Source organism: Nicotiana tabacum, chromosome 21 (genome assembly GCF_000715075.1).
Source record: "Nicotiana tabacum cultivar K326 chromosome 21, ASM71507v2, whole genome shotgun sequence".
NCBI lineage: Eukaryota > Viridiplantae > Streptophyta > Magnoliopsida > Solanales > Solanaceae > Nicotiana > Nicotiana tabacum.
In genome coordinates this window covers 63316811-63341765 of record NC_134100.1, presented here as the reverse complement: position 1 = coordinate 63341765, position 24955 = coordinate 63316811, and the positions used below count along the sequence as shown (strand labels likewise).

The window sequence follows — 24955 nt, the reverse complement described above, 5'->3', positions numbered from 1 at the left end:
CTTGAATTAGCTAGGGGACTCGATGCAGGACACATCAAGCTAAAAAGTGATTCCCAACTCGTGATTAGTTAAATGGGATTCCAGCTTCGATAATCGTATCCTTCCGGACGTATGCGGCCCAAGAAAACCAGATGCAACAATACTTAGAAAATGTAATGAACCTCTTAGCTCAATTCTGAGAATAGAAGGTCATGAAAATACATCGAGAATACAATGCCGAAGCATATGCTATAGTAAACCTATGATCCATAGTAGATATTACCGAGTCTGGGAGCAATGCGGTAGTAGTTCATATATTCAATTCCGCTATTGACCACAATAGAAATGAGGTAAATTCAACTTATTTAACTTGTGATTAGCATAACTAATTTATCAATTACTTGTAGAATGAAATCTTTCCCGAAGATAAAAAAGTATCTCTACAACTTAGGGTTCGAGCAACTCAATATTATCTCATCGAAGGAGAGCTCTACCGAAGAATGATCAATGGTCCCTTAGCTAAATATCTCGGACGCGGACAAATAGAGTATGTAATAAGAGAAGTTGATGAAGGAAACTGCGGTGAGTGACATAGATTTAACTCGGAAACTCATCAGAGTTGGATACTATTAGCCTTGAATAGAGGAAGATACGAAGGTATACCTTAAAAAGTGTGATTGTATACGGTCAAAATATATTTCGGCTTTCCTACGTTCGATTGAGTTCGAGTGTTAAAAAGTCGGAATGAGATTTTAGGAGTGAGCTCCGAAGTCGGTACTAACGAGCCTCGAGCCTGAAGGTCGCTCGAGGAATCGGCTCGATAATCCTATCGAGCCAGTGATCGAATCGATCCGTGAGGCACTACTTCGAGGTTGGAAAGGCGCGACGCCCATCTCGAAGGCCGAACTCGAGCCAAGACCGAAGGGCCCGACCCAGTAACGAGTTCGAGCCAGTATCGAGCTCACAGATAAGAGCCGTTGCGACCGCACCAAGAGAGAAAATCTTAGCAGGAATCAAGGAAAAGACAAGTCATCATGGGCCTTCCACTATTTACTTTATTTTATTGTTTTTTGTAATGACCATCTTCTATAAAAGGGGGAATCCTTGTAAGCTAAGAACAGAGACAAAAAATCACTAAACACATTGAAAGATATCCCCTTGTGCTTGTTTTACTCACTCTTTTTGCTCACTATTTTTATTCTCATAGTCAAGAATACACATATCTCTATTTCTCTATACGATTTATACCGAATTGTATTGCATATCCTTAGAATCATAAAAAATCTAACGTTATCCGATTTTTTCGGTAAACAGTTTGGCGCCCACCGTGGGGCTAAGGGTAGCAGTGATCGTTTGATATAAATCCAAAGTGCACGCCAGTTTGCAACTTCAAATCAGCAATGGCTTTACCTATCGACCATGAAGCCGGCCTTCAAGGTGAAACCAACAACTTGGCACCCGGAGCCGGAAGGCCAATTAACGATGGCACCAAGGCTCGAATCGAAATACCCGAAACCCGAGCCTAAATACCATTGGATATAAATTCACAAATAGCTTTGGAGGCGAATCAGCGTTCCAAACCGGAAAGAAGCATTCAGGGCGGTACTCCATCCGTAGCTCGAGACACCCAAAATGTGGGGGAAATCGGGGCCAGCCTACGTATGATCTTCGAGATGCTACAAGCCCAACAAGTAGTGATAGCTCAGTTACAGAGCTAAACTCGCGCACAAAGCAGGCCAGATTCCAATCCACTTCGAGAAATCACCCCCAGAACAGAGCCCGCCATAGTGAAATCAAACGAACAAGAATCGGGGACTACTCCCGGAATTACTAAATTGCTCGAAAAACTCACAAAACGAGTCGAAGCCAATGACAAGAGAGTGGAAACATACAATGCCAAGGTCGATCAAATCCTGGGGGCCCCACCAATGATAAAGGGGCTTGATTCGAAAACATTCATACAAAAGCCTTTTCCCTCGAGTGCGGCACCGAAACCAATCCCCAAAAAATTCCGTATGCCCGAAATTCCCAAATATAACGGTATGACCGATCCTAACGAACATGTCACCTCTTACACATGTGCCATCAAAGGTAACGATTTGGAGGACGATGAGATCGAATGCGTGTTGTTAAAAAAGTTTGGAGAGACCCTCTCGAAGGGAGCGATATTCTGGTATCACAATTTACCACCAAATTCTATCGATTCTTTTGCCATGTTAGCTGATTCATTCGTAAAGGCACATGCTGGAGCAATAAAGGTTGCAACAAGAAAATCAGACCTCTTCAAAGTAAAGCAAATGGGGAACGAAATGCTGAGGGAATTCGTATCCCGATTTCAAATGGAACGCATAAAATTACCACCGGTCACAGACGATTGGGCGGTACAAGCTTTCACCCAAGGGTTGAACGAGCTAAGTTTGACAGCATCACATCGGCTGAAATAAAATTTAATCGAGTATCCAGCGATAACTTGGGCAGATATACACAGCCGATACCAATCGAAAATTAGGGTCGAGGATGATCAGTTGGGAGCTCCGTATGGACCCGTGCATCAGAACAAGACAGCTACTAAAAACCAAAAGGAGATCGATAGAGAACAAAGGTCAGACAGAGACCGATATCGACCGTACATCGCAGATCGGGTGAACAACGGTTCAGCACACAATACAGTTTGGAACAATCGAAGGATCGATCGAGGGCAAAACTCTCGGGGACTTATGAGCAAGAGCGGCTTCGATAAATATGTCGATCCTATAGAAGCACCTCGATTATCAGAATATAACTTCTGCGTTGGTGCATCCGCTATCGTGTCGGCCATCGGACGCATCAAAGACACTAAATGGCCTCGACCCATGCAGACCGATCCTGTCCAAAGATATCCCAATCAAACGTGCGAATAGCATGGTACCCATGGCCACAGAACGGAAGATTGCAGGCAACTAAGAGAGGAAATAGCCCGCTTATTTAACAAAGGGAACCTTCGGGAATTTCTGAGTGATAGGGGGAAGAACCATTTCAAAAACAGGGATTTCAGCAAGCACAACGAGCAAGAAGAACCGCAACACGTCATTCACATGATCATCGGCGGCATCGATACCCCTCAGGGACCAGTGCTTAAACGTACTAAAACATCGATTGTGAGGGAAAAGCGATCTCGGACTCAAGATTACGCACCCAGGGGGACTTTGTCCTTCGATGATGAAGATGCAGAAGGGGTCATCCAACCTCATAACGATGCACTGGTAATATCCGTACTCATGTATAAAACTAAAATTAAGCGTGTGTTAATCGATCTAGGTAGCTCGGCCAACATCATCCGACTGAAGGTAGTAGAACAACTCGGCCTACAGGATCAGATCGTATCCGCAACTCTGGTTCTAAACGGGTTCAATATGACATGTGAAACCACCAAAGGCGAGATAATCCTACCAATAAACATGGTCGGAACCATCCAGGAAACAAAGTTTCACGTGATCGAAGGCGATATGAGATACAACGCCCTCCTCGGGAGGCCATGGATCCACAACATGAGAGCTGTACCTTCGACCCTACATCAGGCCCTCAAATTCCCTACACCGAGAGGTGTCGAAATGGTGTACGGAGAACAACCAGCCGCAAAGGAAATGTTCGCCGTCGAGGAAGCTAAACCAACATCCTCACTTTCGTCGATAGAAGGATCGGGCTCAGAAGGAGAACGGGACACCAAATAGCAATCACAGACATCGGCTTCGACCCATCCAGATAACCAGAAGATCGAAAAGGATGATGATCAAAGGGTCCCTCGATCTTTCATGATTCTCGATGACTGCGACGCCACCAAATCAAAAATCGAGGAACTAGATCAAGTCACATTAATCGAGCACTGGCCCGAGCGAAAGGTATACTTAGAAACGGGGTTGAGCCCCGAACTCAGGAAGAAACTCGTTCAATTTCTTATCAATAACATCGATTGTTTTGCCTGGTCCTATTTAGATATAACAGGGATCCCTCCGGACATAACGACGCATCAGCTAAGTTTGGACCCCAGGTTCAGATCGGTGAAGCAAAAGAGAAGACCCCAGTCCGAGGGAAAGCACGCATTCATAAAGGATGAGGTAACCAAGCTTCTCAAAATAGGGTCCATTCGGGAGGTGAAATATCCCGAATGGTTAGCCAACGTAGTTGTAGTGCCTAAAAAAGGGAACAAACTTAGAATGTGTGTGGACTATAAGGATTTGAACAAAGCATGCCCCAAAGATTCCTTTCCACTGCCCAACATCGATCGCATGATCGATGCCACGACCGGCCACGAGATCCTCACTTTTCTCGATGCCTATTCCGGGTATAATCAAATCCAGATGAACCTGGAGGACCAGGAAAAGACTTCATTTGTCACCAAATATGGAACGTATTGTTATAATGTGATGCCCTTCGGGCTAAAGAATGCAGGGGCTACTTACCAGCGCCTAGTAAATAAAATGTTCGAAGAACAAATAGGAAAATCAATGAAAGTTTATATTGATGACATGCTAGTTAAATCCCTGCGCGCAGAGGACCATTTGACCCATTTGCAGGAAACGTTCGATATTTTGAGGAAATACAACATGAAGCTCAACCCCGAAAAATGTGCTTTCGGGGTCGATTCGGGCAAGTTCCTCGGCTTCATGGTGTCACATCGGGGAATAGAGATTAACCCCAATAAAATCAAGGCCATAGAAGACATCATCGTTGTGGGCAGTGTGAAAGCCGTACAAAGGCTAACCGGTCGGATTGCAGCCTTAGGCCGGTTCATTTCAAGATCATCTGATCGAAGTCTCAAATTTTTATCTCTACTCAAAAAGAAGAACGATTTTTCCTAGATCCCGGAGTGCCAACAAGCATTACAGGAACTAAAACGATATCTATCAAGCCCACCACTACTTCACACTCCAAAAACAGACGAAAAGCTTTGTTTGTACTTGGCAGTATCGGAAATCGCCGTAAGAGGTATCCTTGTTCGAGAAGAGAAAGGTACGCAATTTCCCGTTTATTATATGAGTCAAACCTTAGGAGAGGCGAAAACTAGGTATCCGCAACTAGAAAAATTGGCACTTGCACTGATAAATGCCTCTAGAAAGTTAAGACCGTACTTTCAATGTCACCCCATATGCGTATTAACCACCTACCCACTTCGTAATATTTTGCACACGCCCGAACTATTAGGTCGATTGGCCAAATGGGCCGTCGAACTCAGTGGGTACGATATCGAATATCAACCCCGTACGGCCATCAAGTCTCAAATTTTAGCAGACTTCGTGGCCAATTTCACGCCAACCCTCGTACCCGAAGTCGAAAAAGAACTGTTGAAATATCAGGTGCATCATCGGGTGTACGGATCCTTTTTACGGACGAGTCTTCGAACGTGAAAGGGTCCGGGCTGGGCATAGTTTTGAAACCCCCCATGGGTAACACTATTAGGCAATCTATTAAAACTATCAGGTTGACTAACAACGAGGCCAAGTATGAAGCCATGATTGCACGTCTCGAGCTAGCTAGAAACTTGGGAGTAGAAGTCATTGAAGCCAATTGTGACTCTTTGCTGGTGGTGAGTCAAGTAAACAAAACCTTCAAAGTTTGAGAAGGTAGAATGCAATGGTATTTAGATAAACTGCTTGTTACTTTGCACCATTTCCAACAATGGACTTTATAGGATGTTCCACGAGAACAGAATAATGAGGCCGATGCGCTTTCAAATTTGGGATCGTCGGTCGAGGTAGATGACTTGGGCTCGGGGAATGTTGTTCAACTTTTGAGATTGGTAATCGAAGAAGGTCACGCCGAGAAAAATTCTACAAGCTTAACCTGGGATTGGAGAAACACGTATATTGAATACTTAAAGAGCGGAAAGCTCCCATCGGACCCTAAAGATTCTAGGACCCTATGGACTAAAGATGCTCGATTCACATTGGCTTCAGACGGAACGCTATATCGAAGGACATTGGATGGACCGTTGGCAGTATGCTTGGGTCCGGGAGATATCGATTACATCCTACGGGAAGTGCACGAGGGCACTTGTGGGAATCACTCCGGTTCTGATACATTAGTTCGAAAAATAATCAGAGCAGGGTATTATTGGATCGATATGGGCAAAGATGCGAAAGAATTTGTTCGTAAATGTGACAAATGTCAAAGGTTTGCGCCAATGATCCATCAACCTAGAGAGCAACTTCACTCAGTCCTATCCCCATGGCCGTTCATGAAATGGGGAATGGATATCGTCGGCCCTCTGCCATCAACCCCAGGTAAAGCCAAATTCATTTTATTTATGACTGACTATTTTTCTAAATGGGTTGAAGCACAGGCGTTCGAGAAAATAAGAGAGAAATAAGTTATAGACTTTATTTGGGATCATATCATATGCCGATTCGGGATACCCGCCGAAATAGTATGTGACAATGGAAAGCAATTCGTTGGCAGCAAAGTAACAAGATTCCAAGACCACAAAATAAGAAGGATACTATCGATGCCATACCACCCCAGTGGGAATGGACAGGCCGAATCAACGAACAAAACTGTCATTCAAAACCTAAAGAAGAGGTTGAACAACGCTAAAGGAAAATGGAGAGAAATCCTACCCGAAGTCCTTTGGGCATATCGGACGACGTCAAAATCCAGTACGGGGGCAACCCCATTCTCCTTAGTATATGGGTCCGAAGCATTGATACCTAGTGCCAGATTTCGATTCGCGATGGAAGAATCAAATAACGAGGCTATGAATACTAGCCTCGAACTATCGAACGAAAGACGAGAAGCTTCTCTCGTCCAATTGGCCGCCCAAAATCAGCGAATCGAAAGATATTATAATTGAAGAACCAAGCTCCGCCATTTCAAGCCCGGGGACTTAGTGTTAAGAAAAGTTACCATCAATACCCAAAATCCGAACGAAGGAAAACTAGGACCGAATTGGGAAGGACCATATCAGGTGCTCGAGAACATCGGAAAGGGATTGTACATGCTCGACATTATAAACGGCAAACAACTATCAAGCAGCTGGAATGTATCATATTTAAAACGCTACTACTGCTAAGGTATGATCTTTCCATACTCACTTACATTTCAAAACTGACCCCTGCAGAAGTCCGAACGAGGGCTAAGTTGGATCTTTCGCTTGAAAGCACGCGTTGCACTCTTTTTCCCTTAGACCGATTTTATCCCGAATGGGTTTTTCAGCAAGGTTTTTAATGAGTCAACCATTGATCGTGCTGCACTTACAACAATATCCGAGGCCTCTTTACAATAGACCTCGAATAATGAGGGGGTATTAGGCCCTCAAATACATTGAGTTCAGATGCAAGAGAGTTATTTCACAACAACAGGGTTCCAATAGGAAAAATTGTAAGAGCCAAATGGTCGAAACAAACCATGCTCATGTAGATTGGCCTGAACCCAGGCACGAAACATGAACACATGTGTAATAACATGCGAAAAAAGTTCTATTCTTTATCGGGATCTTGTATCCAAGGAAACTTCCTCTATTTGGAGATTTATTATGCAAACATAATCAAATTAAATTCGACCAATTAAGCCTACGGGCTACTTCGACCATTATGCCTACGGGCTACATTGCATCGAGTTCGAATCATTCACTCGACTGCTAAGCCTACGGGCTACATTGCATCGAGTTTGAATCATTCATTGCATCGAGTTTGAATCATTCACTCAACTGCTAAGCCTACGGGCTACTTCGACCATTATGCCTACGGGCTACATTGCATCGAGTTTGAATTATTCACTCGACTGCTAAGCCTATGGGCTACTTCGGCTATTACGCCTACGGGCTACATTACATCAAGTTCGAGCAAGCACTCACTCGACCACTAAGCCTACGGGATACTTCGACCATTACGCCTACGGGATACATTGCATCGAGTTCGAGTCATTCACTCGACTGCTAAGCCTACGAGCTACTTCGACCATTACGCCTACGGGCTACATTGCATCGAGTTCGAATCATTCACTCGACTGCTAAGCCTATGGGCTACTTCGACCATTACGCCTACGGGCTACATTGCATCGATTTCGAATCATTCACTCGACTGCTAAGCCTACGGGCTACTTCGACCATTACGCCTACGGGCTACATTGCATCGAGTTCAAATCATTCACTGGATGACTAAAGCCTACGGGCTACTTTCACTTTGAGTTCGAGCAAGCACTCACTCGACCATTACGCCCGCGGGCTACATTACTTCGAGTTCGAATCATTCACTCGACGATTAAAGCCTACGGGCTACTTTCACTCCGAATTCAAGCAAAGCACTTACTCGATTATTATGCCTACGGATTATATTTCTTCAAAGTTCGGATCATTAACTCAACTAGTAAGCCCAAGGGCTACGTCACTTCGAACAAATCAATAATAGAGACTACAAAGTCCAAACTTGATTGAATTGTTAAGATCCTTGTGAAAACATTTGTAAGGCACGCATAAAATCTGTACAAATCGGCCAAAGTTGTCTATATACAAAAATTTCTACATGATTAATTACAAATATGAACTAAGCTTCTTGATCATCCTCAGGGGCGTTTGCTTCTCTGTCAGGATCTCTCCCATACTCGGATCCGCTCTTGCTATCATCATCATCATGATCATCGCCATCAGAAGCCAAGGCTTCAGCTTCAGCTTCGAGCTCTTTAGCCCTTTTTATTTCTTCAGTAAGGTCGAAAGTTCGAACATGTATCTCCTCGACTGTCTCACTCTGAGACCTACATTTAGAAAGTTTGGCAATCCAATGTGCTCGGGTGTCGACAGTATGCGCCGTCTCTCGCGCCTCCATCTGAGCAGCGTCGGCATCAGCCCGATATACGGCAATGGACTTATCCGCCAAGATTTTTGAGGACTCAACCTCGGTCTTGGCCTCAGTAAGATGGGCTTCAAGCTCCTCGATCCTCTTAGCTTGAGCCGAACCCTTTTGTTTAACGTTTCGAAGCTAAACATCGCCCGATAATAAGTTGGTCAAAATGGTCTCCTTTTTCGTAGCCAGGCGATCGATAGTCTCTTTCCACCGATTACATTCGGCTTTGATTTGATCGAATTCTTCCCGAAGTGACCCGATCATTTCAACCTTTTGCTTCAGCTGAGACAACGAAGGGTTAACTTCCACAGTCGAGTCAAACCCGTACTTTAACAGAATGAGGCTCACCTGCTTGTCAAGTTCAGCCTCTTCTTCACGATCCTTAGCCAAATCCGCTTGGAGGTCCTTTATAGCCTCGTCCTTTTGGCTGCAAAGAAGCCGCAAGGCGTCTCTCTCCCCCGAGACTTTCTGAAGCTCGACCTCACACTAGCTAAGGTCGACCTGAAATCTACTAATGGCCTGCACAGTAGGGAAGGAACACGAGTCAAATTCGAAAAGGAACAAAGAAACCAAGTATAATAAAATCATTACCTGAGTAATGAAACATTGGGCCTCTTCCAGTAGAAGAGAAGCATCCCCGATATCGGAAGCATCACCAACTCTGATAAAGCAATCCTAAAAGGGATCCCCTGTACTAGAGCCTTCGCCCATATCGAGGGTCTTCAATTCTCGAGCTTCCTTTAACGCCTCCTCAGAAAAGGTGGGAAGAGAAGGCGAATAACCCACTGTCGTAGTCCCAAGTGAATCACTCGGGGCGTTCCAATCAAGACTCGGGATCCCGGTGTCAACCCCGACTGGTACAGCTGCCATCGGTTCAGGAGCTTCGGTAACCTCGATAGCTCTGGCAGATCGGGACACCAAAGTCGAGGCACCTACTTCTTCCTCTTCTTCTTCTTCTTCTTCGTCTTCTTCTTCGTCTTCTTCTTCTTTTTCTCTCAGTCGTTGGACCGAGTCAATCGAAAGGGCAATTGCCTTCCTCCTCACCCTTCGAGTTTTGGGCTTGGGGCCCTCTAATCGAGAGGCAGCTTTGCGCTTCTTGTCTTTCCCCGATTTTGGGACCAGGGACTTGGTTCCTTCTTCACCGCTCGAAGGCCTCAAAGCGGCGTCCTTGGTTACGCCTGCATGAAAGGAAATCGGTAACGAATGGAGCACAAAGAGCGCTTCGAAGGAAATGAGAAGTAAAACCTTACCATGCTTCTTGGCTTCCCATCTGCCTTTAGACAAATCACGCCAAGCACGTTCGGTGTAAGAGGAAGTCGAGGCTAACTTCTGAACCCAATCCTCGAGGTCGGGCACCGGTTGTGGCATCCAAGGGGCAGCTGTATATTGGAAATTTTTTTTCAAGAAAGGATACAAAAGGCGACGCTTATGAGAACAACTTACGATCGAAATTCCATTCCTCGGGGAACAGCATCTTCTCTTCCGGAATGAGGTCATGGGTCCACACCCGAATGTAATACCCCATCCAACCCCGATCCTTGTCTTCGTCGATACTCGACATCAAAGCCTTCGATGCCCGACGATGAAGTCTGATTAATCCTCAAAAGATTTGAGGCCGATACAACCGTATGAGGTGATTTAGGGAAAAATCCAGCCCCCCGACTTTGGTGAAAAAGAAGCGAAGTAGGATTACTATACGCCACAGAGAGGGATGAATCTGACCAAGGGTGACCTGATATCTCTTGCAAAAATGGATGACCACCAGGTCGACCGGACTCAATGTGAAGGGATAAGTGTAAATAGTTAAAACCCCCTCCACATGGGTGACGACGCTCTCTTCGGGGGATGGAATTTGCAACACAACTTCGGAACCCCAGTTGCAGTCTTTTCTGACGGCCTCGAGATGACCCTCCATTATAGAGCACATATACATCGAGACGTGCTCGCATTGACCCGGGACGGATGAAGGATTCTCAATCTTATAATTGATCTTTAGAGTACATGGGCCGGGAATGTAGTCATAGGTGGACGGCTCCACCGGTGCCTTGTCGCCGGACGGCCGTGAAGAAGAAGCTTTCTCCTTCTGAGGCACAGTTTTAGAAATCTTGGCCATTGATATGGGAGGAAGAAATACAAAGGAAAGTGAAAAATTGACAACACCAAAACTCTGGTAGCAACAAGAAAGGAAGAAAAGATGAGAAAATTTGGGGGAGTGAATGCGTGAAAGAAGTAAATGATAGATGGAAGAGCTATTTATAGGCTCGCATCGTGACGGTTCAATATCACAGGTGGCCGATCGCCATCTGACAAGCATTAAATACCTTGAAAGGCTGAATCGATAGGACAGCTATCACATACGTCATAATCGATCCCTGTGAAAATGTCGGCTTATGACCCGATCGAACCACTAAAAATCACATCGATTCTCACCGCATCCTTTGTGAGAAATGAGGGGACTATCTCTATACGGTCGAAATAGATTTCGGCCTTCCTACATTCGATCGAGTTCGAGTGTTAAAAAGTCGGAATGAGATTTTGGGAGTGAGCTCCGAAGTCGGTACTAACGAGCCTCGAGCCCGAAGGTCGCTCGAGGAGTCGGCTCGATAACCCTGTAGAGCCCGTGATCGAATCGATCCGCGAGGCAATGCTTTGAGGTTGGAAAGGCACGACACCCATCTCGAAGGTCGAACTCAAACCAAGACCGAAGGGCCCGACCCAGTAACGAGTTTGAGCCAGTATCGAGCTTACAGACAAGAGCCATTGCGACCGCACCAAGAGAGAGAATCTTAGCAGGAATCAAGGAAAAGACAAGTCATCATGGGCCTTCCACTATTTGCTTTATTTTATTGTTTTTTGTAATGACCCTCTTCTATAAAAGGGGAAATCCTTGTAAGCTAAGAATAGAGACAAAAAATCACTAAACACATTGAAAGATATCCCCTTGTGCTTGTTATACTCACTCTTTTTGCTCACTATTTTTATTCTCATAGTCAAGAATACACATATCTCTATTTCTCTATACGATTTATACCGAATTGTATTGCATATCCTTAGAACTATACAAAATCTAACGTTATCCGATTTTTTCGGTAAACAGTGATAAATGTCAATATTTTGGTCATCAGTTACACCAACCTGCAGAATCACTCCACTCTATTCTTAACCCATGGGCTTTCATGAAATGAGAAATGAATATAGATACACCACTTCCAAAAACACCAGTACATGTACGATTGTTTTTAGTTTTAACTAATTACTTTACTAAGTGGGTGGAAGCAGGTGCACCTGCTAGGATTCGAGAAAACGAACTGGTAGGTTTCATTTTGGAGAAATATGATTTGTCGCTTCAGAGTACCTAAAGAAATAGCTTATGATAATGGATCACAATTCATTGGGGGCAAAAATGACTGAGTTTCCCGAATAATGACGTAACGACCCGACCGATCATTTTGAGCTTTAGCGTTCCATTCGGTAGTTTGAGACTTTGATTAGCTTCATATTATGTATTATGACTTGTGTGTATGGTTGGTTTCGATTTTCAAGCAGTTCGGGATTGATTTGGAAGAATGATTCTCGTTTTAGAAGTTTTAAGTTGGAAGAGTTGACCAAGGTTTGACTTTTGGGTAAACGGACTCAGAATCAAGTTTTAATTATTCCAATAAGTTTGTATAATGATTTTGGACATGTCTACAAAGTTTGGTTAAATTCGATAAGTTTTGGATAAGTTTGGGTTGTATGGTGGTTGTTTACAGTTTCGACGTCGATTTGAACATAAAAGTTACCATATTGAGCAAACAAACTTTGATTCGTGTTTCGACTAAACCATTATATCCGTATCATAATTTTGGAACCATAGCTACTAAAATCATCAAGTTTAGACATTGTATGAGGAATTTATGATCAATTTACTAAGAATTGGGTTGCTAGATTTTTTCAGATTAATTACAAAATTACCACTGAATTCGTATTTAAAAATCTGCACTATTTTCAAATATTGAAACCAACATATATACATCATTATAAGGTCAAATGGAGTGATTAAAAAGTATAACTTGACTGGAAGTTTACGAGAAATCCATTGGAGGCATCAAAAGCGAGTTTCGGGATTGTTTGGCACAAGAAACGAGACAAAACAACTGGGCATTTTTGGCTATTAATGTTGTTGGAGTTTTTCTCATCTTGAAAGTTTGAGATTGGGAGAATTCATGGATATTCTTCAAGTTTCTTCCATGAGGTAAGGTCTAAACCATAACCTAAGTATTTCTCTTTGATTCATTCCCTTGGTTTAAGATTTAATCCATGATTTTAATTGAAAACCCATTTTATTCTTTGAATCAAGACCTAGGGTTATATCCTAAATTTTAAAAATTGAAATTGAGTTAGAGGCATTTATTTTCCGATTCATTTTGGGGTCTTATTCTCATATATTAGGAGAACAACATACTCGAATTTGGCGAGTTTCGGAGGAGTATTTTGGGAGATATGGGACCCAGTTAGTGTGAGTTGGACTCTTGGGTTATGAACACCCAAGAGCGATATTTTGGCGAATTAGTTGAACTATCAGACTCCGATTGAGTCAATTTTTGTTCGTGTGAGCTTGTATTGGTTCGAACTTCGCTCGGGTAAGCGTGGATTCAGAATCCAAGGTGGGTCCGGCATTGACTTTTGGGAAAAGTATAAAGATCATAGCTTTATTTAATGTAATTGATTTCTCTTGCATTGTTTGTTAATATTAAGTAGTTTTTGGTTAGATTTGAACCGAGCGGAGGTTAATTTTAAAAGGACAACTATTTTGGGTGATGAATCGGCCTAATTGGGGTAAGTATCTTGCCTAACTTGTGTGTGAGAAATTACCCCTCGGTTTTGGGTGATGGTACTATTTGAATTATATGAAAAACGTGTACACGGGGTGAAGCGTGTGTACACGAGCATATATTTGGTATTTGACCAGTGTAGACTTCTAGACTTCTTCCATGCATTTAATTGTATTTGTCACAACATGTTATATCTTTCATTGTTGAATTTGCTCGTACGTGCCTATTTGAAGTTGTTAGTACATGTTCTATCTTTTATTATCAAGTTCACTCTTATATGTCTTATTTGTTAATTGTAACTACTTGTTGAATTCATGCATTATCTGTTATATGACTTAATTGTTAATTGATTCTTGGTAACCGTGTCTTTATTTATAAATTGTCATTACTTGCTATTTGATTTTTGGGAGTTATCGTGTAACTTTGTCACATGTTTGTGACTTCTTGTGTAGCTTCGTTATGGTGTTTGGTTTTGTGATACACTGTGTAATGCCTATTGTTTGGGGATCGGGTTGCACGCCGCAACAATATTGAAATGATATGAAAAGATGTGATATGGAGCGATAAGGACGAACGATATGATATAGGTGAGATCAGGTTGCACGCTGCAACAGATATTGTTATTATTGTGTGGGATCAGGTTGCACGCTGCAACAAATAGTGTTATTATTGTGTGAGATCGGGTTATACGCCGCAACAGATATTGATATTATTGTGTGGGATCGGGTTGCACGCCGCAACGAATATTGTTATTATTGTGTGAGATCGGGTTGCACGCCGCAACAAATAATGTTATTAATGTGTGGGATTGGATTATACGCCGCAACAGATATTGTTATTATTGTGTGGGATCGGGTTGCACGCCGCAACGGATATTGTTGTGTTGCTTTAACATGCCAATTTATGTCTCCGTTATTTCTTGATAAATTGATTGTCAAGATGAATTTATGTGCATGGGGTCATTATCTCATATTCGATTAAGTTGTTGGTAATTTAGCGGTTTTAAAATGAAAGAATTCTTAAGGTGTTCCCCTTGTGTGTCTTTTAAAATAAAACTCATATTTCACTTGGCGTTTTACTAATTTAAATGGTTATCACATTTTTACTTTAATTGGATTCTAAAATTTTACTCATCACCTTATTGTTGTGTACTTTACTTAAAAAATGTTATCACGTTTTATTTTTAACAAATTCTATATATAACTTGTTAAGTTTAACTAATGTTTTACTTTGTTTAAATACGATATTTTCACTTCATCTCATAAATTTCTAAACTAAGCTCATCTAATACTCTATTTGCACAACCTCTCCTTTATTTTAGTTTATTTGAATCCTAAATTAAGCTTCATATCTCATTTGGTGCTTTACTTTATTCAAGTTTGAAATTGTGTTTCATTGTGTTTAAATTTATCCATCGATCATCTTTGTTGATATTGATACGAATACGATGTACATGGTAGCACGAGGACTTTTCCGAGTGAGGGTGATTGCTAATGTGGGCACGAGGTGTCATACGTGTAAGATTTGGAAGTTGTAACTCAAGATTTGTGATTACGAGTGGTACCTCGGGTAATTCTTGTTGTAATTCGTGCATTAGGAACTATTTGATTGATTGAGTTTTCATCGGTTCTCCTTACTTGAATTCATTCATATTTCATATGTATTCTAACTATGTTGTTGCTTTATTACCTGGTTATTTCTTATTTCCATTCGTGTTTCTATTATTTTCACTGTTGATTGTAAATTTGTGATCCTTCTGCTGTTGGTCTTACATTGATGTTCTTTCCATTGTTAGCTTTATGATATATCCTGCACAGGTTTACATGTCTGGTAGGTATCTTGACCTGGCCTCGTCACTACTCTAACGAGGTTAGGCTTAATACTTACTGGGTACTGGTGTGGTATACTCATGCTACGCTTTTGCATATTTTTATTCAAATCTAGGTACTTCTGATCGAGTTGGTTAGAGACTTATGTCTAGGTATACCTGCTCGACGTTCGCAGGCCCCGAAGTCACCCTTTGTTGTTTTTTATTTCCACCATTTTTATAATTTCGGGACAGTGATGTACTTGTAATTCCTAGTTACTCCTAGAAAAGCATATGACTTGTACTACCGATTTTGGGATATTGTATCATATTGGGATTGTTGGCTTTATATAGAAATATACGATTTATTTTAAATAGTTGTATTGGTTAAATTCTGTCATTTAATTCATTAACTATTAGGCTCACCTAGTCTTAGAGACTAGGTGCTATCACAACATCCTACAGAGAGAAATTGGGATCGTGACAAATGAAAAACTAAAAAGATTACTTCATCCCGTATCAACCCAATGCGAATGGCCAAGTTGAATTATATAAAAACAATTGATGGACAACTTGAAAAAGAGATTAGAAGCAGCTAAGGAAAGGTGGTCGGAAGAATTACCTGGTGTCTTATGGGCATATCGAACAAAAACAAAGACAAGTGCAAGAGAAACTCCATTTTCACTTGTCCACGGATCGGAAGAATTAACCCCGATTGAGATAGGAGAACCATGCCTATGATCCGGTCATGCAACTGAGGAATCTAATGATAAAGCATTGATAACGATATTAAAGTTAGTGTAAGGGCACCGAGAGATGGCATTAATTCGGATTGTTGCACAGAAGCAATGACTTGAGAAATATTACAAAACGAGGGCCAACCTTCGGTATTTCAAAGTGGGGGACAATGTCCTGCAGAAAGTATTCTCCGAATGCAACAACCCAGTCGATCATTTTATGTTTTAGGATCATTTTTACCTATTTGAGACTTCCCATATATTCATTTGGTATTTTATGACTTGCGGGTATGAATTATTCGGGTCGCGAGAGGCTCAGGAGTGATTTGAAATATTTTTCTAACACAAACACAACTAAGCTAGTTATTTAATATCTACTTTTATTAATAACACTAACGCAAATGAGGGGCACACTCTTGAAGAGATTGAGAGTATCCGAAATGACATGGTGGGACGTACACAGACCGAGATGGAACTAAGGCAAACCATCACTGCCTTAGAGTGCAAACTCATGGAGGCTTTGAGTACTATCGATGCTATGAAGGCAAAGATAGAGTCACTTGAGGAGCATGTTAGTGCTTGCATGACCGATGCAGCCAACAATATTGTGGTGGTGAGGGAGGCCAAGATCGAGGCTCCCATACCCCCGGTGTTCAAAGGTGTTCGTGATGCACAAGAAGTGGAAAACTTCCTTTGGCACTTGGAGAACTACTTCAAGCACGGCAAAGTGAGGGACGACGAGGCCATGATCAACACTGCAGTGTTATACCTCTTAGAGACTGCCATGCTATGGTGGAGAAGGAAGATGGCCGACGTGGATAAATGTCTATGTACTATTAGCACGTGGGATCAGTTCAAAGCCGAGTTTAAGAGACAATTCTTTCCAAACAATGTATTGTACGAGGCAAGGCGCAAGCTTAGGGAGTTGAAGCAAACAGGGAGCATGCGTGTCTATGTCAAGGAGTTCACTACCCTTATGCTTCAAATCCCCAACTTGACCAATGATGACTTGTTGTTTCACTTCATGGACGGGTTACAAAATTGGGCTAAGCAGGAGCTGCAATGCCGGCAAGTCGCAGATATAGACCAAGCCATAGTAGAGGCCGAATTATTGATGGATTTTATTCATGACAAGCACGACAAAGGCAAAGGAAAAGAAACAAAGTTTAACAATGTCAAAAGTGGGGGAGACCGTGGCAAAGGCAAGGAGATACAACAAATATACTACAAGACTCAAGATTCCAAAAAGTCGAGTGGCCGTCAGGGCTACTCTGAGAAGAATGCACATTACCAGAAGAAGGGATGTTACATATGCAGAGGGCCGCACAGCTTTAGGAATTGTCCCGACCTAAAGAGCCTCAACGCCATGGTCCGTGAACGGAAGGAGTAGCCGCAAGCATAGAGTTCGAGAACCGTACACTTGGGTATGAACGGATTATGTGGTGCCGGCACGAAGCAAGCTATCCAACCTACCGAGAATGGAAATCAGTACGTGCATCTCATCATCAACAACAAACCTGCTAGTGCAATGGTGGATACTGGAGCAACTCATAATTTTTTGACTGAGGCTGCCGCAAAGAGTCTAGAATTGAAGCTTGCTCCAACCAACTCTCGTGTCAAGGCTGTGAATGTCGAGGTATAGAATGCTCGTGGGGTAGCTAATGGAGTTGGTGTCAAATTGGGAACTTGGAAAGGTATGACAAACTTTACCATAACCGCTATGGATATCTTTGACATCATATTGGGGCAAGAGTTCTTTAGACATTGTCATACTTTGATCGACCCCTACCTCCAACATCTCTTGGTTATGGAGCGAGAAGGAGCTTGCATGGTACCTACAATGACTATGCCACATGGATATATCCAAGCACAACTCTCAGCTATGCAGGTTGTCAAGGGGATCAAGAAGGGGACCCGACGTTCGTGGCAACCATCACAAGTCTGGAGGAAGATAAGAGTTTTCAAGAGACACTGCCGCCTTGCATAGAGAAGTTGCTTGAGGAAAAGAAAGACGTCATGCCCGAGGAGTTGCCTAAGCATTTGCCGCCTAGGCGAGAGGTGTATCACAAGATTGAGTTGGAGCCAGGGGCTAAGCCACTTGCATTTGCCCTATATCGTATGGCACCGCCCGAGCTAGAGGAGCTCAGGAAACAATTGAAAGAGCTGCTAGATGCTGGTCACATTCGCCTATCAAATGCACCTTTCGGTGCACCAGTATTGTTCCAAAAGAAGAAGGATGGATCACTACGCTTGTGCATAGACTACCAAGTACTTAATAAGGTCACAGTGAAGAATAAATACCCGATCCCGCTCATTGTTGACTTGTTCGATAGACTTGGGCAAGCCAAGTATTTTACCAAGGTGGATCTTCGTAAGGGCTACTACCAGGTTTGCATTGCAGAAGGGGATGAGCCAGACACAACATGTGTGACGAGATATGGAGCCTTTGAGTGGTTGGTGATGCCCTTCAGCTTAACCAATGCACCGACCACATTTTGCACCCTTATGAACAAGATTTTGCATCCCAACCTTAATCAGTTCGTGGTAGTCTACCTAGACGACATAGTCATCTACAACAATACCTTGGAGGAGCACATGGAGCACTTAAGAAAGGTTTTCCAAGTCTTGCGGGAGAATGAGCTATACATCAAGAGGGAGAAATGCGAGTTTGCACAATCAAAGGTGCACTTCTTAGGCCATGTTATTAGCAATGGCGAGCTACACATGGACGAGGCTAAGGTACGTGCTATCCAGGAGTGGGAGGCACCTATAAAGGTAACTGAATTGAGATCCTTCCTTGGCCTTATTAACTACTATCGTCGGTTCATCAGTGGCTACTCAGCAAAGGCCGCACCATTGACTGAGTTGCTAAAGAAGAACAAGCCATGGGTTTGGACGGAGCATTGTCAAAGGGCGTTTGAGGACCTCAAGGCAGCTGTAATAGAGGAGCCATTCTTGGCATTATCTAAGTTTGCCAAGACATTTGAGGTGCATACAGATGCCTCATATTTTGCCATTGGGGGTGTCTTGATGCAGGATAATCATCCCATAGCATTTGAGAGCCGCAAGTTAAATGAGACGGAGCGGTGTTACACAGTGCAAGAGAAGGAGATAACTGCTATTGTGCATTGCCTTCGTACATGGCGATATTATTTTCTTGGGTCGAGATTCGTGGTCAAGACCGACAATGCAGCTACTAGCTACTTTCAGACGCATAAGAAGCTCACCCTAAAATAGGCTCGGTGGCAGAATTTCTTGGCCGAATTTGATTATGTGCTGGAGTATAAGCCTGGCAAAGGTAACATTGTAGCCGATGCCTTGAGCCAGAAAGATGAGCTTGCTGTAATTACTTCAACAAGATGGAACATTCGTGAGGCTATAAAAAAGGCATGCAACATGATCCAGTAGCCAAACAACTTATCGAGTTAGCCAACAAGGGCAATACGAGATGTTTTTGGGTCAAAGACAGCCTACTACTTACCACAGGTCGGCGGGTCTACGTGTCTAAGTTTGGAGACATTAGACGGTGGATCATAAGGGAGAGTCATGACACAATGTGGGCTGGTCATCCAGGCCAACGTCGCACTAGGGCCTTGGTTGAGTCAATCTACTATTGGCCACGCATGCGAGATGATATAGAGTGTTATGTGCAGACTTGTCTAGTCTGTCAACAAGACAAGGTTGAGCAACAAAAACCAAGAGGACTTTTGGAGCCACTACCAGTTGTAGAACGTCCATGGGAGAGCGTGACTATGGATTTTATCACTTGCCTACCAAAGTACGACAGTTATGGTACCATTATGGTGGTGGTGGAATGTTTTCAAATATGCCACCTTCATGCTCGCCTCACCAGGTTGCCCTACCAAGGAAGCCACCAAACTATTCTTTAAGAACGTGGTGAAGTATTGAGGCTTACCAAGGCATATTATCAGTGATCGTGCCCCCATTTTACTGGACACTTTTGGAGAGAGTTATTCGACATACTTGGCACGTAACTACACTTTTCCACTAGTTTCCACCCACAGACCGATCGACAAACAGAATGGGTCAATTCCTTACTAGAATCCTACTTGAGGAATTATGTAAGCGCACGTCAGAAAGATTGGGCAAGGCTCCTAGACATCGCCCAATTCTCTTATAACTTGTAGCGGAGTGAGTCCACGGGGCGGACACCATTTGAGCTAGCCACAGGCCAACAACCACAAACTCCACATTCATTACCAGCCGCGTTCAAGGAAAAGAGTTTGGGGGCTTATCATATGGCCAAAGGATGGGGGGGAGCAACTTGACACTGCTAAGTCCTACTTGGAAAAGGCAGCTAAGAAGATGAAGAAGTTTGCGGACCGTAAGCGGCATCCCACAGACTACAGAGCTGGGGACATAGTCATGGTGAAGTTTAACCCAAGACAGTTCAAGGCACTATAGGGCATGCATCAGAATTTGATTCGCAAGTATGAGGGGCCATTTAAGATCGTCGCCAAGGTAGGCAAGATCTCATACAAGCTTGACATGCCATCATATCTTAAGATCTACCCTGTCTTCCATGCCATCATGCTTAAGCCATATCATGAATACAAGGATGATCTAAGTAGGGGCCAATCAAGTCGAGCGCCTATTACTATCACCGCCTCGCATGACCGGGAGATTGAGGCTATTATTAATTACCAGGACAGGCGAAAACAAGGGAAGAAAGCCACCGCAATATTCCTCGTCCATTGGAAGAGGCAACCTCCCAAGGAGGCCACGTGGGAATGATATGAAGATTTATGGCAATTAAAAAGATAAGATCCGAGAGTTTATGCAGCAGCATTGCGCCACGGTCGTTGCAACATTAAGTAGGGGAGAGTGTGATGACCCGCCACATCATCATGCCATATAGGAACTATTTGGCATATATTAATACCATGTGGAAGCTTACATAGGAGGAAGCTTACATATGAGGAAAGCTATATAATCTTGAGTGACTCTATCTTTGCCTTCGTAGCATCAATAGTACTCAAAGCCTCTATGAGTCTGCACTCTAAGGCAGTGATGGTTTGCCTTAGTTCCATCTAGGTTTGTGTACGTCCCTCCATGTCATTTTGGTTACTCTAGATCTCTTCAAGAGTGTGCCCCTCATGAACGCTAAGGGTGCCTTCTACCTTCCCTAAGCGTTGGCCAAAAATCTCCACGACGTCCATCCTCACGTTCATCTTCATCACCCACTCTTTACCGAGAGAGACGTCCTCGGGAAGGACCTCCACTTCATCCTCGTTCGCCTCGGTGGTAGATGGTTTTTGGGATGTAAGCCCTTCATTTGACACAACCTCGGATGGCAACTCCTGGCTCTTGTTGGTGGCACCTCCTGGCTCTTGTTGGTGGCATTCCTCTTTTTGTTACTACCGCTCTTGCCAGCAGCATCCTGGATGACGTTGGCTTGGGTGTTGGCAGCGTTAATTTCTCCGTCATTCGCCATTCCCTTAGTTGCAACCTGGCTCTGATACCACGTTGTCACGTCCTTAGTAGTTAACTAAGTACACGTGTGGCACTTGACAACTCGCTAACGATCTTGCATAACTTACTCACGTTCTTGCTATGCCAATTCAACCTTACTACACTCAAGATCGCTAAGAGAATGGTAGAAAGAACATAAGAGTATTGTTAAAGGAAGCTTTATTTTAGAGAGAACTTGAATTGTTTGCTTCATGTGCTCCTCCAAGGTGTTGTTGTAGATGACTATGTCGCTAGGTAGACTATCGCGAACTGATCAACGTAGGGATGAAAAATATTGCTCATAAGGGTACAAAATGTGGCCGGTGCATTGGTTAAGCCGAAGGGCATCACCAACCACTCAAAGGCTCCATATCTCGTCACACATGTTGTCTTTGGCTTATCTCCTTCTGCAATGCGAACCTGGTAGTAGCCCTTGCAAAGATCCACCTTGGTAAAACACTTGGCTTGCCCAAGTCTATCGAACAAGTTAGCAATGAGCGGGATCAGGTACTTATTATTCACTGCGACCTTATTAAGTTCTCGGTAGTCTATGCACAAGCGTAGTGATATATCCTTCTTCTTCTGGAACAATACCGGTGATCCGAAAGGTACCTTTGATCGGCGAATATGACCAGCATCTAGCAGCTCTTTCAATTGTTTCCTGAGCTCCTCTAGCTCGGGCGGTGCCATACGATATGGGGTAAATGTGGGTGGCTTAGCCCCTGTCTCCAACTCAATCTTGTGATCCACCTCTCGCCTAGGCGGCAAATGCTTAGGCAACTCCTCGAGCATGACGCCTTTGTTTTCTTCAAGCAACTTCTCTATGCAAGGCAGCAATGTCTCTTGAAAATGCTTGTCTTCCTCCAGACTTGTGATGGTTGCCACGAACGTCGGCCCCCCCCTTCTTGATCCCCTTGACAACCTACATAGTCACTATAGGTACCATACAAGCTCCTTCTCGCTCCATAACCAAGAGATGTTGGAGGTAGGGGTCGATCAAAGTATGGCAATGTCTAAAGAACTCTTGCCCCAATATGATGTCAAAGATATCCATAGCGGTTACGATAAAGGTTGTCATACCTTTCCAAGTTCCCAATTTGACACCAACTCCATTAGCTACCCCACAAGCATTCTGTACCTCGGCATTCATAGTCTTGACGCGAGAGTTGGTTGTAGCAAGCTTCAATTCTAGTCTCTTTGTGGCAGCCTCAGTCACGAAATTATGAGTTGCTCCAGTATCCACCATTGCACGAGCATGCTTGTTGTTGATGATGAGATCCGCGTACTGATTGCCATTCTCGGTGGGTTGGATAGCTTGCTTCGTAACGGCACCACATAATTCGATCATACTCAACTGTATAGTTCCCGAACTCTCTGCTTGCGGCTGCTCCTTTCGTTCACGGACCATGGCGCTGAGGCTCTTTAGGTCGGGACAATTCCTAAAGCTGTGCGGCCCTCCGCATATGTAACATCCCTTCTTTTCGGCCTGTGCCTTCTTCTTGGTGTAGCCCTGACGGCCACTCAACTTTTTGGAATCTTGAGTCTTGTAGTATTGTTGTTGTATCTCCTTGCCTTTGCCACGGTCTCCCCTACCTTTGACATTGTTAAATTTTTTTCTTTTCCTTTGCCTTTGTCGTGCTTGTCATGCCTGAAATCCATCAAGGATTCGGCCTCCACTATGGCTTGGTCTATATTTGCGACTTACCGGCGTTGCAATTCCTACTTAGCCCAATTTTGTAACCCGTTCATGAAGTGGAACAACAAGTCATCATTGGTCAGGTTGGGGATTTGAAGCATAAGGGCAGTGAAATCCTTGGCATAGACACATATGCTCCCTGTATGCTTTAACTCCCTAAGCTTGCGCCTTGCCTCGTACAATACATTGTTTGGAAAGAACTATCTCTTGAACACGACTTTGAACTGATCGCACGTGCTAATAGTACATAGACCTTTATCCATGTCGGTGATCTTCCTTCTCCACCATAGCATAGCAGTCTCTGAGAGGTACAACACTGCAGTGTTGATCATGGCCTCGTCGTCCCTTATTTTGCCGTGCTTGAAGTAGTTCTCTAAGTGCCAAAGGAAGTTTTCCACTTCTTATGCATCACGAACACCTTTGAACACTGGGAGTTTGGGAGCCTCGATCTTGGCCTCCCTCGCCACCACAACATTGTAAGCTGCATCGGTCACGCAAGCACTACCATGCTCCTCAAGTGACTCTATCTTTGCCTTCATAGCATCGATAGTACTCAAAGCCTCCATGAGTCTGCAATCTAAGGCAGTGATGGTTTGCCTTAGTTCCATCTCGGTCTGTGTACGTCCCTCCATGTCATTTCGGGTAATCTTAATCTCTTCAAGAGTGTGCCCCTCAAGAATGCTAAGGGTGCCTTCTACCTTCCCTAAGCGTTGGCCAAAAGTCTCCACGGCGTCTATCCCCGCGTTCATCTTCATCACCCACTCTTTACCGAGCGAGACGTTTTTAGGAAAGAACTCCACTTCATCTTTGCTCGCCTCAGTGGCAGATGGTTCTTGGGATGTATGCCCTTCATTTGACACAACCTCGGGTGGCATCTCCTGGCTCTTGTTGGTGGCATTCCTCCTTTTGTTACGGCCGCTCTTGCCAGCAGCATCCTTGATGACGTTGGCTTGGGTGTTGGCAGCGTTAATTTCTCCGTCGTTCGCCATTCCCTTAGTTACAACCTGGCTCTGATACCACGTTGTCACGTCCTTAGTAGTTAACTAAGTACACGTGCGACACTTGACAACTCGCTAACGATCTTGCATAAGTTGCTCACATTCTTGCTATGCCAAGTCAGCCTTACTACACTCAAGATTGCTAAGAGAATGGTAGAAAGAACAGAAGAGAATTGTTAAAGGAAGCTTTGTATTAGAGAGAACTTGAATTGTTTGCTTCATGAATTACAAATGAATGGCCCCCTTTATATACTAGTCTCCCAGGGGCTAGTGTGTAAATATTACTTATTACACAAGTCCTTAATATTTACAAGATAAGGGCCTTTTCTAGAATTCTCTACAAGCCTAGAAGATTCCAAGGACTTTCCTAGCAAATCCATAAGCATTTAGGATCTTCCAAAGGAAATGTCCATATTTCTCTAGAATCTTCTCACAAATACTAATTTTCCTCCTATGTATGCTTCCACATGGTATTAATATATTCCAAATGGTGCCTATGTGGCATGGTGACGTGGCGGGTTATCACACTAGGAAGATAAATACATAAGACCTCCAAAGTGGACATATAATCCTCGTCTAATGATATTGACCGTAATTGCACATGCTTCTATATGAATTTCCAACTTGTCATTTGTGCAA

General features: G+C 43.5%; 1 protein-coding gene across 1 annotated transcript in view; it reads left to right on the top strand.

Annotated features, from left to right (window-relative positions):
- LOC107811870 (thiosulfate/3-mercaptopyruvate sulfurtransferase 1, mitochondrial) overlaps positions 1–15588 on the top strand; it is a 51160-nt gene extending 35572 nt beyond the window's left edge. The window contains exon 11 of the mRNA XM_075241600.1: positions 15551–15588. Within this exon, the coding sequence (XP_075097701.1) occupies positions 15551–15573 (23 nt within the window). The 3' untranslated portion in view covers positions 15574–15588. The remainder of the gene's footprint in view (positions 1–15550) is intronic.
- Positions 15589–24955: the final 9367 nt, after the last annotated feature.